General features: G+C 36.9%; 1 protein-coding gene across 3 annotated transcripts in view; it reads left to right on the top strand.

Moving 5' to 3' along the window:
• Nucleotides 1-16,252, top strand: part of camta2 (calmodulin binding transcription activator 2) — a 43,490-nt gene that overhangs the window by 4,623 nt on the left and 22,615 nt on the right. For all 3 annotated transcript variants that reach the window (XM_079589561.1, XM_079589559.1, XM_079589560.1), the window contains exons 3-11: nucleotides 232-335; nucleotides 3,890-3,957; nucleotides 4,915-5,050; nucleotides 6,074-6,145; nucleotides 6,428-6,578; nucleotides 7,875-8,000; nucleotides 8,667-10,330; nucleotides 11,430-11,556; nucleotides 12,767-12,901. In XM_079589561.1, the coding sequence (XP_079445687.1) occupies nucleotides 232-335; nucleotides 3,890-3,957; nucleotides 4,915-5,050; nucleotides 6,074-6,145; nucleotides 6,428-6,578; nucleotides 7,875-8,000; nucleotides 8,667-10,330; nucleotides 11,430-11,556; nucleotides 12,767-12,901 (2,583 nt within the window). The remainder of the gene's footprint in view (nucleotides 1-231; nucleotides 336-3,889; nucleotides 3,958-4,914; nucleotides 5,051-6,073; nucleotides 6,146-6,427; nucleotides 6,579-7,874; nucleotides 8,001-8,666; nucleotides 10,331-11,429; nucleotides 11,557-12,766; nucleotides 12,902-16,252) is intronic.

Raw genomic sequence — 16,252 nt, forward strand, 5'->3', positions numbered from 1 at the left:
CTGTGATAATCTGAATGATTGTAAGACAGAAATAATGATACTGTTTGTGAAGCTGTTTCATATCTATTCATGACAACGGCTCTCTCTGGCTCAGAACGCAGATCTGAATGTTCCTGTGATCGGACTTGTCAAAGGTTTAATAGACAGAGTCGAATCGTTCCCAGTATCAAGCAGAATCATATTAAAAGCAATAATAATAAGTGATGCTGAACAGTGTTTTGCGTGATGCAGAGACCAGCGGTCAGATGAAAGTGTTTTTGCCCAATAAGCTGTTGGAGTGTTTGCCTCGCACGACGACTTTACCCAAAGAGAGACTCCGCTGGAACACAAATGAGGTGTGTGTGCTACCATTATAGCTTTTATTAAAGTTTTTATGTCTGTATGTTCTGTTTTCACCTTAATTAGTGATGAAAATTAATAGAATATGAACATTTTGGCCGAATTATTTATATTTGAAAGCCGATATCCGATAATTCTTTATATTTAAAAGCCGATAACCGATAATTCTTTATATTTGAAAGCCGATATCCGATAATTCTTTATTTTTGAAAGCCGATATCTGATAATTCTTTATATTTAAAAGCCGATAACCGATAATTCTTTATATTTGAAAGCCAATATCCGATAATTCTTTATATTTGAAAGCCAATATCCGATAATTATTTATATTTAAAAGCCGATATCCGATAATTCTTTATTTTTGAAAGCCGATATCCGGTAATTCTTTATATTTAAAAGCCGATATCCGATAATTCTTTATTTTTGAAAGCCGATATCCGATAATTCTTTATATTTGAAAGCCGATATCCGATAATTCTTTATATTTGAAAGCCGATATCCGATAATTCTTTATATTTGAAAGTCGATATCCAATAATTCTTTGTATTTGAAAGTAGATATCCGATAAATCTTTATAATTAAAAGCCGATAACCGATAATTCTTTATATTTGGAAAGCCAATAACTGATAATTCTTTATATTTGAAAGCCGATATCCGATAATTCTTTATATTTGAAAGCCGATAACCAATAATTCTTTATATTTGAAAGCCAATATCCGATAATTCTTTATATTTGAAAGCCGATAACCGATAATTCTTTATATTTAAAAGCCGATGACCGATAATTCTTTATATTTAAAAGCCGATAACCGATAATTCTTTATATTTGAAAGCCAATGAACGATAATTCTTTATATTTGAAAGCCGATAACCGGTAATTCTTTATATTTAAAAGCCGATAACCGATAATTCTTTATATTTAAAAGCCGATAACCGCTAATTCTTTATATTTGAAAGCCGATAACCGCTAATTCTTTATATTTAAAAGCCGATAACCGATAATTCTTTATATTTAAAAGCCGATAACCGCTAATTCTTTATATTTAAAAGCCGATAACCGATAATTCTTTATATTTAAAAGCCGATGACTGATAATTCTTTATATTTGAAAGCCGATAACCGGTAATTCTTTATATTTAAAAGCCGATAACCGATAATTCTTTATATTTAAAAGCCGATAACCGCTAATTCTTTATATTTAAAAGCCGATGACCGATAATTCTTTATATTTAAAAGCCGATAACCGATAATTCTTTATATTTGAAAGCCAATGAACGATAATTCTTTATATTTAAAAGCCGATAACCGGTAATTCTTTATATTTTAAAGCCAATATCCGATAATTGTTTATATTTAAAAGCCGATAACCGATAATTCTTTATATTTTAAAGCCGATAACCGCTAATTCTTTATATTTAAAAGCCGATGACCGATAATTCTTTATATTTAAAAGCCGATAACCGATAATTCTTTATATTTGAAAGCCGATGACCGATAATTCTTTAGATTTAAAAGCCGATAACCGGTAATTCTTTAGATTTTAAAGCCAATATCCGATAATTCTTTATATTTAAAAGCCGATAACCGATAATTATTTCTATTTGAAAGCCGATAACCGATAATTCTTTCTATTTGAAAGCCAATATCCGATAATTCTTTATATTTAAAAGCCGATAACCGATAATTCTTTATATTTAAAAGCCGATGACCGATAATTCTTTATATTTAAAAGCCGATGACCGATAATTCTTTATATTTAAAAGCCGATAACCGGTAATTCTTTATATTTGAAAGCCGATATCCGATAATTCTTTATATTTAAAAGCCGATAACCGGTAATTCTTTATATTTGAAAGCCGATATCAGATAATTCTTTATATTTAAAAGCCGATAACCGATAATTCTTTCTATTTGAAAGCCGATAACCGATAATTCTTTCTATTTGAAAGCCAATATCCGATAATTCTTTCTATTTGAAAGCCGATAACCGATAATTCTTTATATTTAAAAGCCGATAACCGATAATTCTTTATATTTAAAAGCCGATAACCGATAATTCTTTATATTTAAAAGCCGATATCCGATAATTCTTTATATTTGGAAAGCCGATATCCGATAATTCTTTATATTTGAAGGCCGATATCCGATAATTCTTTATTTTTGAAAGCCGATAACCGATAATTCTTTATATTTGAAAGCCGATAACGATAATTCTTTATATTTGAAAGCCGATAACCGATAATTCTTTATATTTGAAAGCCGATATCCGATAATTCTTTATATTTGAAAGCCGATAACCGATAATTCTTTATATTTGAAAGCCGATAACCGATAATTCTTTATATTTGAAAGCCGATAACCGATAATTCTTTATATTTGAAAGCCGATAACCGATATTTTGGCTGAAAAATCTAAATCCAAGGTTTTATATAATTTCTGGGAGCCTGATTACAAAAACAAAAGTCTCACCATTAATAAACACGTCCCAAGCAAACCAACGAAAACAAACAAGAAAAAGTACAGTAGTTCCTAGTTTGAACCAGTGCAAGTTTTAAAATGAATTTTACAATCCTGTAGCCAACTTTCCTTACCAAAAAAATAAAAATTCGAATCATATTTCAAAACCATCATGTTGAACAGTGCGCATCTGAAGTGTCTCAGCGGATGGAAATAATCAATTATTTACCGACTTTAAAATATCGGCCAAATTTTCTTATTTAGACCGATAACGATAACATTAAAAATGAACATATATCAGCCGATACCGATATGGTGGCCGATATATCGTGCATCCATAACTTTAATTTAAGTTAAAGTTTTTGCCATTTTTATTATTATGATTTCTTAATGTCTTGCAGTTTACATTTATTTTATTTCAAGTTCCGAAAATGTTTTTTTAAAAATGCTTTTAGTGTTAGTTTTAGTTAATGATAATATCCCTGATCACAACACACCACAGCAACTGTCTGGTTTACATCCAATACTCACCCTTGTGCTTTTCTTAATTTGGTAATTTGGCCTTTTAAAATGCTAATAAATTTCTCATCATGCAACATATTATCACCAGATACTGGACTCAATCTTCTTGTAAACGTGTTTTCTTTCAGTTAGCACAGGTTTAGTGTGTGTTTTTAGACTGAATGATCGTAGGCCTCATTGATCTGAGCTGATGCTCCTCAGTTTATAAGAGTTAACTCAAGCCTAATTTATTTAAAAAAAACCCTGATGTGCATTAGATCAATGAGGCCTCTGATCATTCAGTCCATAAGACACACAAAACCTGTGCTAATTAAATGAAACCATGTTTACAAAAAAATTTAATCCAATATTTGGCAATAACATAGCATATCGAGAGATCAGTTTGAGGTAAAAAAGGTACACAATTGATACATTTTTCAGGGAAGTTTTTTATAGCCTATAATGTGCAAAGTCAGTAAGTTTAAGTTCAATTCAATAACATGAACTAGCATTTTCAGGGGAAAAAATCCTCTTCGGGTCAAAATGGAGAGATTATAATGCAAGCTTGTCGGGTGTTTGTTTGTGTTTCAGGAAATTGCGTCCTTCCTGATTTCTTTTGACAGACATGACGAGTGGCTTTCCTGCAGCCTTAAGACCAGGTCAGTGTGTCTGTGGGAATGTGCAGATGAGCGTCACGGAGCGACACTTTTCTTCTCTGTAATAATGGACACTGATGAATTGTTCACTATCACTGCAAAAAACCCGTAACCCTTTGGTGCTCACCGGTCATTTTTGACCGAAATGAAATTTGTTAAATGTTTTGGCACTTACTATGTGAACACACACACACACACACACACACACACACACACACACACACACACACACACACACACACACACACACACACACACACACACACACACACACACACACACACACACACACACACACACACACACACACACACACACACACACACACACAAATCGTCCTGAAAAGAAATCGTCACACTTGTGCTGGAAATGAATGGGAAACGTATTTCCTCTAGTGGAGGCGTTTGGTACTGCAGCCGAACACACTCTCACTGAAATCTTCAATCTTCTTTTTGAGATATCAACCTCAAATTTGAAACACAACTTGTTTAGATTCATGGCTTTGATTTTCTCAAAGTTTTAGAGTAAAACATGTTTATGACAATTTTTTGATTTCATATAAAAATTGAAAAAAGTATTTTGGTGCTTTTTCATGACAATAAACGTAAACATTTTTTAAGTTAACTTTTAAAAAAACAGAACAAATTCCACTTATAATCTAATCTGCTAAGTGTTGTCTTTAAACACAGACCAAACTTCAGTCTGTGCTCCAAAACATTCAAGATTTATGACGATTTAAGCTGGATATTTAATTGTTGAATAAATGGATTATAAACTACTGCATAACTATAATTGAGTACCATAAAATCCCCTAAAAATACAAAATATTAAATAAAAAATATTATTGAACAGTGCATTCATTTAAAAAATAATAATTCAAAATTTCATATTATGTCTTGTTTAATGATAGTAATGAAATAGATGTTTTGTGTGTGTGTGTGTGTGTGTGTGTGTGTTCAGGCCACAGAACGGTTCAATCATCCTGTATAATCGCAAGAAGGTAAAATACCGGAAAGATGGATATTGCTGGAAGAAGAGAAAAGACGGAAAGACGACAAGAGAGGATCACATGAAGCTGAAGGTTCAGGGCATGGAGGTGAGAGCGCCACCTTGAGCGTTCAGACTGTCTGAATAATACACACACAATATTTTGAAATATTATTACAATTTAAAATAATTGTTCTCTATGTGAATATACAGTAAAGTGTAATTTATTCCTGTGATCAAAGCTGAATTTATCATCATTACTCCAGTCTTCAGTGTCACATGATCCTCCAGAAATCAGTGTAATATGATGATCTGATGATCAAGACACATTTATGATTATTATCAGTGTTGAAAACAGCCGTGTAAATTTTTTTTTCAGGATTCTTTGATGAATAGAAAGTTCAAAAGAACAGCATTTGTAAAATTATAAATAATTTTACTGTAACTTTTGATCAAATTTGATGCATTTTTAATGCATAAAAAATTATTATTGACCCGAAACGTCTGAACGGTAGAGTTTAATGTTACAAAAGATTATATTTCAGAGAAATGCTGTTCTTTTGATCTTTCTGTTCATCAAAGAATCCTGAAAAAAATTGTCCACAACCGTTTTCAACACTGATAATAATCATAAATGTTTCTCGAGCATCAAATCATCATATTATACTGATTTCTGGAGGATCACGTGACACTGAAGACTGGAGTAATGATGCTGAAAATTCAGCAAATGAATAAGTTACACTTTAAACTATATTATAATCGTTATTTAAAATTGTAATAATATTTCACAATATTACAGTTTTTTTGTTTGTTTTGTTTTTTAATCAAATAAATGCAGCCTTGATGAGCAGAAGAGACTTCTTTTAAAAACAAATCTTTTGTACGGCAGTGTGTATTTGAGATTTGAAATATAAAATAAAAAAAGAAGTCTCTCATGCTCACCAGGGCAAAAATACAGTAATATTGTGAAACTGATTTCTGATATAAGACCGGATAAGAATGTAAATGTGTACCTTGAAATGCGATGTAAGTCGCTTTGGATAAAAGCTTCTGCCAAATGCATTAAAAATAAATAAATTGTACAATGATATGTGATGATACAGCAGCTCACACACTTCTGTCTCTGCCGCAGTGTCTTTACGGTTGTTATGTTCATTCCTCCATCGTCCCAACATTCCACAGGCGATGCTATTGGCTGCTGCAGGTGAGTCATCATCAGTGTGTGCCACACATCTGTCCAATCAGGAGCCAGCATGAATGCGTGTAAAAGAAGGAACTGTTGAAATAATATTGTTTTTGTACAACATCTTTTAATAATTATACACATTTTATACACATTACATATTTACAATGAATAAGAAATAAAAGAATACCATAAAATAGAAAGAATAAAATTACAAGTAAACAGGGAGAATACTGGTAGAGAATTCTGAATTACAAAATTAACTGTGTGTGTGTGCGCGTGTGTGTGTGTGTGTGTTTGCAGAACCCAGACATCGTGCTAGTGCACTACCTGAACGTGCCGTCGCTGGAGGACAGTGTGAAGTCGTGTGGTCCGGTGTCCTGTGCTCTGACCGACCGGCGGGACAGTCTGCGCTGGAGCCGAGACGAACTGCTGTCGCAACTCAAACCCATGTGTGAGTGACCAATCACACGCCTGATCAATGAGCGATCGACCAATCACACGCTTGATCAATGAGCGATCGGCCAATCAAACGCCTGCCGCATGAGGGATCGACCAATCACACGCCTAATCAATGAGCGATCGGCCAATCACACGCCTGATCAATGATCGATCGGCCAATCACACGCCTGATCAATGAGCGATCGACCAATCACACGCCTGATCAATAAACGATCGACCAATCACACGCCTGATCAATGAGCGATCGGCCAATCACACGCCTGATCAATGAGCGATCGGCCAATCACACGCCTGATCAATGAGCGATTGAACAATCACACGCCTGCCGCATGAACGATCGACCAATCACACGCCTGATCAATGAGCGATCGGCCAATCACACGCCTGATCAATGAGCGATCGGCCAATCACACGCCTGATCAATGAGCGATCGGCCAATCACACGCCTGATCAATGAGCGATCGACCAATCACACGCCTGATCAATGAGCGATCGACCAATCACACGCCTGATCAATGAGCGATCGACCAATCACAGGCCTGATCAATGAGCGATCGACCAATCACAGGCCTGATCAATGAGCGATCGACCAATCACACGCCGGATCAATGAGCGATCGACCAATCACACGCCTGATCAATGAGCGATCGACCAATCACACGCCTGATCAATGAGCGATCGACCAATCACAGGCCTGATCAATGAGCGATCGACCAATCACACGCCTGATTAATGAGTGATCGACCAATCACACGCCTGATCAATGAGCGATCGACCAATCACACGCCTGCTGCATGAGGGATCGACCAATCACACGCCTGATCAATGAGCGATCGGCCAATCAAACACCTGCCGCATGAGGGATCGACCAATCACACGCCTGATCAATGAGCGATCGGCCAATCACACGCCTAATCAATGAGCGATCGGCCAATCACACGCCTGATCAATGAGCGATTGACCAATCACACGCCTGATCAATGAGCGATCGACCAATCACACGCCTGATCAATGAGCGATCGGCCAATCAAACACCTGCCGCATGAGGGATCGACCAATCAAACACCTGCCGCATGAGGGATCGACCAATCACACGCCTGATCAATGAGCGATCGGCCAATCACACGCCTGATCAATGAGCGATCGGCCAATCACACGCCTGATCAATGAGCGATCGACCAATCACACGCCTGATCAATGAGTGATCGGCCAATCACTGAGTTTGACTCTTGAAATGTGTGTTTATGTGTGTGTGTGTGTGTGTGTGTGTGTGTGTGTGTGTGTGTAGTCCACAGTATGAAATGGTCCTGTGGAGGCAACGGTGCCGTGGATCTCTCTGTGGAGCAGATGGTGCAACAGATCCTAGAAACACAACAGACCAAACCCCAGCCACGAACACACACCTGCCTCTGCGGTAACACACACACTCCCGCCATCCGGCGCACAGCTCTCCATAGGGCTTTTAAAATAAAATAAACGTATAAATAAGTAAAATAAACTTTAACTGAAATATAATTAAACAAGCTATTTTCCAAGGCAACATTTCTCATTTTCATTTAGTTTAACTTGATGTAAGTATGAAAATAATGAAAAACTGAAATAAAATTAATAAAAATTATATAGACATTTAAAAAATTAAACCGAATAAAATGACAAACACAAAAAATTCCTAAAAGTTAAAATGAAAACTATGAAATTGTAAATAATATATTTATTGAATTTATACAATTTACACATTGCATATATGTCTTAATTTAATTCTCTTGATCTAAATAATTAAATAAATACATAAAAATATACAGGTATAAACATATGACTGTTTATGTCATACATTCCTCATGCTAGTTAAACATAGAGCTATAAAATAAAACATTTGATTTGTAGATATTTAAAAAAAAAATATTTCCAAGGTATTTTAAACTTAAATTAAATACATTTTTAATATAGTAAATAAGAAGACTGTTATATTAAACAGTAATATTATATCACAATTTTACTGTTTTTACTGTATTTATTTTTATCAAACCCCATACTTTTGGACAAGAGTTTTATTGATCTGCCACTCGCATGTTTTCCACAGCATCTCCCGGATCCAACATTCCTCATCGCTGCAACAGCACAAAACATCGCATCATTTCCCCCAAACTGCCCGCCCCTTACCCCGCCCTCACGGAGCTGCAGAATCTGGCCAATGAGGGCTTGGGAGCAGAGGTCGGCGGTCGAGAGGCGGGGCCAGGCGATGCGTCAGTTGCTGTCGCGCCTTCAGAGCGAAAGCAGCCGGAAGAAGATCGTATCGAGGACATGGTGGGCGTGGCTTCCCCATGCTCCGCCTCTTCCTCGTCATCTTCGAGTCCGCCACAAACGCAGCGGGCGGCGACAATCGCGTTGAGCAACGGAAATGGTTTCCAGCATGGCGGATTAGCAACGGTGGCGCTGCCGCAGAACGCAGTAATCGTGATGACGACGGCGGCGCCGGTAGGCCGTGGATGTGGGGAGGAGCCAAACGGCGAGACTCGACTTTCGCTCACTCGTGCCGGCGGACGCTTAGTTTTATCTCCTGTCCCGCCTAAACAAGACACGCCCTCCCCGCCAAGCTCCGCCTCCCCACCGAGCCCCATCCCGGCGAATCAGGGCGTGGCCACGCTGTCACTCACTCTACTTCCCAGCCCTGTGATTGGAGGACTGCTGCTGACCGATCGCATTATCCCAGAGGCACCCGGGACGCTCCTCCACCCGTCGTCCCCTTCGCCCTCGCTTCTTCCGTTCGACCCCGATTTGTTCCTCAACAGCCCCAAACAGGGCCAGACGTACGGAGGCCCCGCCTCCATCTCCGCCTCTTCCTCCCCGTCTCCGCCTCCTTCCACATCTCCTCAGCCTCCTTCTCTCGCTCTCTCTCTCTCTCCCACTTCTCCCCCGTCGTCTCTCTCTTCCCTCTCTTCTGAGACGGAGAGGAAGAGTATTCCAGGTCGTCCCGCCTCCAGTCCCGCCTCTTTTTCGTTTTCGCTCTCTCCGACGCGAACGACTCCTGCGCTGCTCCCGATGTATCTCGAGACATCACTAGGGCTTGATTCGTTGAGCCCCTCACTTTCAGTCCCACCCACAAACGGCAGAGCTCCTCCCACCGGATTCAATTCTCAAGCCACGCCCACTCATCTACTAACCAATCAGCTTTCTCCTTCCCAACACGCCAACAACCAACTGGCAGCCGCCAACACAACCACCTCCCTCGAAGTGCTGCCGACCAATCAGCTTCCTCAAGAAGGAGAAAAGGCGGAGCTTATGCAGTCCGAGCTTCAAGTGCAATCCTGTCTTCTAACAACACACTCCATGTGCATTCAACCCCAGAATATGACTCCGCCCCCAGCCACTCCCACAAATGTGACGCCCATACAGGTTAAAGAGGAGCAGTCTCCGCCCACTCATTATGATTCAGAAGTGACACCCATGGACACCACCCACTGCGCCCATATAGACTGCGAGGAGGCGGGGCTTACATTTGACTCCACCTTCCCTGACTTAATATCCGAGCTGATCACCGAGGAGACCGTAAGCCACGCCCCCGCCCCGACTCCGCCCATTTACCCCGTCAGGTACATGGTCCCGCCCCAGCCGACGCCGTCCACCTCGTTCCTGCCCTTCCCGCTCCTCACACACACACACTCGCTCGCGTCCGGCGGCGCGCCGGAGGAATCCCAGCGCTTGGCCAACATCACCGACTTCTCACCGGAGTGGTCCTACCCGGAGGTATGAGTCTTTTACGTCGCTTCTGTAATCACTGGATATTGGTTGCGATTGTATTTTAATTTCCTTTAAAAAAAAAAATCCGTGAAGTGAACGATTATTATTTTAAGGTTATGCATTTTTTGCCTCATGTAGAAGGACAAAAGTTCTGTTCTTGATTATGAAATGTGTTTATATATACATATATAAAAAAATATATATAAAAAAAAATATATATATATATTAGTGCTGGGCGACGATTAATCGCATCCAAAATAAAAGTTTGTGTTTACATAATAAATGTGTGTGTACTGTGTATAATTATTTTGTATATATAAATACACACACTTGCATTTATATAATTAAGAAATATTTGCATGTGCATATATGCATGCATTTGTGCAAACTTTTTGGCACACACAATCTTTTATTTTGGATGTGATTATCGCGATTTATCGTTGCCCAGCACTTATTTTTATATTTTTCATTTTAGTTAAAGTTCTAGTAATTTTTTACGTTTTTTTTTATTTTTATTTATACATTTATAAAAAAAATCAGCTTTAGTTTTCGCTATTTTAAAACACAGAGTTAAACTGAATTAAAATAAGAAATATTACGCAAGCTAAAAATAAAATAAGATTACGGTTTAGGTTTAGTTAAAGTTTTAGTAATTTTTTATACCATGCAAAAAAATAATAATATTTATTTTAAAAAAAAATAAAAAAAATAAAGTTTTATTATTATTTTACATTTTTAATTATTCTTTCAGGTTTTTTTGTTACTTGAGAATCAAAATGACATAAGATAAGTGAAAAATGCATCAAAGTGAAGAGAGTTTATGCTTAAAATAAGAACAAATATCTGCCAGTGACGTCAGAAAAATACATTTGTGTTTCTGACCCCATTAGCAGATATTTTTATCGTTTTATGTTTTGTCATTTAATTTTGATACATTTTTCAGAAAACAAGACTTCATATCTTAAGTAATTTGTATCTTGATTTAAGAATGTTTAGACAGTTTTTATTTCACATCAAGTTAAACATGAGAAGTGTATCTGAAATAAACCCGGTGTGTGTTTTACGTGTGATCTGAGAGTTGGCCATGATAACCTCTGTGCTCCAGGGAGGAGTGAAGGTGCTGATCACAGGCCCGTGGTCGGAGACGGACAGCCGATACTCGTGTGTGTTCGATCAGAGTCGTGTTCCTGCTTCTCTGATCCAGCCGGGAGTCCTGCGCTGCTATTGTCCAGGTGAGCCAGACGGGGGCGCTCACACATTCAGTTTGAGAAACACAAGAGTCTACATCTACATATCTATATTTACATCTACGTCTATATCTACATCTATATCTACATCTATGTCTATATCTACGTCTATGTCTATATCTACGTCTATGTCTATATCTACATCTATGTCTATATCTACATCTATATCTACATCTATATCTATATCTACATCTACATCTATATCTATATCTACATCTACATCTATATCTACATCTACATCTATATCTACATCTACGTCTATATCTACATCTACGTCTATATCTACATCTACATCTATATGTACATCTACATCTTCTGACTAGACTACACTGCAAAATATGTTTTTCTTACTCAGTATTTTTGTCTTGTTTCCAGTCCAAATATCTAAAACTTCTTAAATCAACTCAAGATGTATTTACTAGATGAGTAAAATGAGATTAGATATTATGTCCTGTTTTCCGGGAGAATTAATCAAAATTAAGCGAGTTTTTGCTCAAAACAAGCAAAATTACAATGAGGTCAGAAAAATAATCTTGTTTCTGTTTGAATTAAATTAGTTTTAAGCATAATTTTGATTATTTCCCCCGGAAAACAGGACATAATATCTTACGTCATCTCACTCATCTAGTAAAGATAAATAAAGCAAAATGATCTGCCAATGGGGTCAGAAAAATAATCTTAATTCAAACAGAAACAACATTATTTTTCTGACCCCATTGGCAGATCATTTTGCTGGTTTTAAGCATCAACTCACTTAATTTTGATGAATTCCCCCAGAAAACAAGACTTAATATCTTATATCAGTTTACTCATCTAGTAAATGCATCTTGATTTAAGAAATGTTAGATATTTGGTCTGGAAACAAGACAAAAATACTGAGTAAGAAAAGCGTTTTTTGCATTGTCTTTATAAACATCAGTGTTTTTATCGTTGTGTTGTGACTTTCCACATCACAAACTATGAAATACAGAACAATAAATAAAATTTTTTTTTTACTCACTTTATAAAAGAGTCTATGCTCAAAAAGATGGTCGACAGTTAACAGGTTAAATGGTGAAACTAACGTGAAAATAAGCAGTATATATACAATTATACAGTTTCCTCTCTCTCTCTCTGTGTGTGTGTGTGTGTGTGCGCGCATGTGTGTGTGTGTGTGTGTGTGTGCGTGCGTGTCTGTACGTGTGTGTGTGTGTAGCTCATGAAGCAGGTCTCGTCGCTCTGCACGTGTTGATGGACTCCAGCACCGTCTCCTCATCTGTGCTGTTTGAGTATCGCGCTCGCAACGCCTCGTCCTTACCGAGCTCACAGCTGGACTGGTTATCACTGGATGGTGAGTAGACACACACACACACACACACACTCCATGTGGAAAAAGCAGCACAGATGAAGTCGGATGTGATGTTTGTTCGGTGGTCGTACGAGAGGAGATGACGCTCATAAGCAGAACAGCACAGATGAGACGTGATCAGAAGTGATAGATGGCATAAGAAATATGAAAGTAATAAAATAAAACAAAACTTCTTATATTACAAAACCAGTGAACTTAAAGCATATGACTATGAGCATTTAGTGGTTCTCCACAAGGGGACGGAAGGATGACTTTGAGTATTATTTTCATTAATGCAACTAATCTAAGTTTGATTAAAACTTTATTGTCCTCAAAGGCACTTCAGACAGCAGTATACACATATACATATAACAACACAACACACAAATTACAATAAATCATTTAAAAACCTAATTGCAGCAGGTATAAAAGAATTTCTATATCTGTTTGATTTACTCAAGGGGAGTTTAAATCTCCGTCCTGAAGGAAGTAGTTGAAGTTAAAGTAGTCATGAAAGGAAAGTTGCTCTAGTCTTTTCTCCTCTATTGAGTCGTATATCCGAATGAAGCGCTTCTGGAACAAGAACACATGTGGGCGGGGCTTGATTTTGTCAGTGAGGAATTGATTGGATGGTGGTGGTTTGCTATTGGCTGATCTCATGTGAGTGACAGGTTATAGCCACGCCCTCATCATCAGAGAAGAGAAGAGATGCTGCAAGAGTCAACATTATGAGGCACATGAGTTTACCACAATAATGATGTGCACCGATATATTTCAACACTCCCAGTTTCTGTCGACAAAAACAAATCGTTGTCATAATTACAGCAGAAATACATAAAAAATGCCTTTGCCTGTACGAGGCAAAAAGGCTGAGGACTGCTTTACTAGAGATAGTTTATGATTTATTACTAATCTATCATCACAACAGTCTGTTATGAGCTGAACGGCGTAGCGGATCTGTTATTGTTAACTACGTTTTCGTGAAATGGAGCTGAAATAATGAAAAAAATTGAAATATTAGATGAAAAACTTAAAAACTTGAATGAAAATTAGAAATGTTGCACTGCCGACTAACTAAAATAAACAAAGTACTAAAAAAAAAAGATGTTGTGCTTAAAACAAGAATATCTGCCAATGGGGTCAGAAAAATAACCTGAAGTAAAAGTTTATTTTTCTAACCTCACTGGCAAATATTTGTTACAACGTAATATAAACATAAAATTTGATAGATTTTTCAGAAAACGAGACTTTAGAATCTTTAAGAATCTTAAAATATTTGTAATTAACAATTTAAATTAAAACTAGATTTCCAGTCCAAATATCAAAACATTCTTAAATCAAGAAGCATTTACTAGATAAGTCAAATTACACGATATTATATCTTGTTTTCTGAAGAAAAAGAAAATCTAAATTAAGTGAGTTTTTGCTTAAAACAAGCAAAATGATAAATGATAAATTATTTTATTTTCCATTTGAATTAAGATTATTTTTGCTTGTTTCAAACAAGATATAATTCCTCATATAATTTTACTCATCTATTATGCATCTTGATTTAAGAATGTTTAGATATTTGGACTGGAAACAAGACAAAAATACTGAGTAAGAAAAGTATTGTTTGCAGTGTTGCAGTGCAGAACTAAAATGAAAATAAAAACATAAAAATAAAAGCGAATTCAAAATATGAATAAAAACTCTAATAGTATATATAAACAATACATATAATATATTAATAAATACTAGTATATATTAACAATACATAATATATTGATAAATAATAGTTAATATAAATAATAGTTTGTTTACAGTGCATGAATATCAGTCAGAAAATGTCTGAACTGTAACATTTGTAATATCTATAGTAATATCTATAGTAATATCTATAGTAATATCTATTTATTTATATTGAGCTGCTGAGTCCGGTCCCCGTCCCTGGTCCTCCAGAAGGACTGCTCTGGTTATCTGTGTTTTCATATTTTACCCTCATCCTAAAACATCTTTCCCTCGCGGGTCAAAATTACCCGAAGCCCTAAAATTATACGTAAGATTTTTTGTTTTCATATTTTATTTCATTTTGATAGTTTTTTTTCTTCTAATTTTAAATGCAAATTTATTTATTTTTACCTTTAAATGACTAGATTTGATCAATAAATAATTTAAGCACATTCCTCACATTCTTTCAACTTAAATACAAAATAACTCACATTTTCATGCATAACTCTTTTAACACAGCTCTAAATATCTTACATCGGGAGTATTTGCCGACATCTTGTGGGAAAATAATAATATATGATGATATTTCATGACTCTAGATGGGCTTTTCATCTAGAAGCTGTTCCTCTGGGTCCTAAAGTCAGTTTTTCTTCAGTGTGCATTCAGATATACATTATAACATAATTTTTTTGGTAATTTGGTAAAGTTTTAGCATTTTTAGTTTGAATTTTGAGCATTTTTAGGTTTTTCTATGTGAACTGAAGCATTCCTTACATCATATTCATTCCTGAGGGCTCAAATCGACACGTGAGTGAAGGATTAGTTACTTCTTTAAATTTCAACCACAAAACTTCCTTTTTTTTTTTTTTTTTTTTAAGTGCGACAAAAGTCCTGGGGTCTTTTAATTAACTCTCAATTTTAAAAAATGTGCTTTTCTTTTCCTTTCTTTTTTTGGGAAGGATGAGGGTTAAACTGGTTTGTTGTGTGTCAGTGTGGATATCAGCCGGTTTCTATTTCTATTTCTGCCCCTCAGTTAAAGCCTATTTAAATCCATGTGCTGCGTGTGTGTGTGTGTCTCTCTCTCTCTCTCTCTCTCTCTCTCTCTCTCTCTCTCTCTCTCTCTCTCTCTCTCAGTAATTTAAGCTCAGCTCTGTCTCTCTCTCGTCTCATTTGGGACTTTCCCTGCTCGAGGACGAATGTCCGTGTGTTTTCCAGTTGTCCTCTCCTCCACTTGGAATACTTTCTTTTTTTCCTGACTCTCTCTCTCTCTCTCTCTCTCTCTCTCTCTCTCTCTCTCTCTCTCTCTCTCTCTCTCTCTCTCTCTCATGGGATCTGAGCGTGTGGTTCTTCTCTGATCGTATGACTTAAACTTTTTTCATGCTTCAAATCATCTCTCTAACACGTTTCACTCCTGATCGAGAGAGAGTGACGAGAGCGAGACATGGAGTTGCGCTTTTTCGGATTCGCCGTTTTTATTTGATCGTCTGAACGATGGCACAGAGAAGCAGGGATGGTGTAGGTAGGAATGACTGTGTGTGTATGTGTGTGTGTGTGTGTGTGTGTGTGTGTGTGTGTGTGTGTGTGTAAAAGCTGAGCTGTCAACACATTCACACACACTGTAAATCAAGCACTAAACACACACAC

This window comes from Phoxinus phoxinus (assembly GCF_949152265.1).
Source record: "Phoxinus phoxinus genome assembly, chromosome: 18".
Classification (NCBI taxonomy): domain Eukaryota; kingdom Metazoa; phylum Chordata; class Actinopteri; order Cypriniformes; family Leuciscidae; genus Phoxinus; species Phoxinus phoxinus.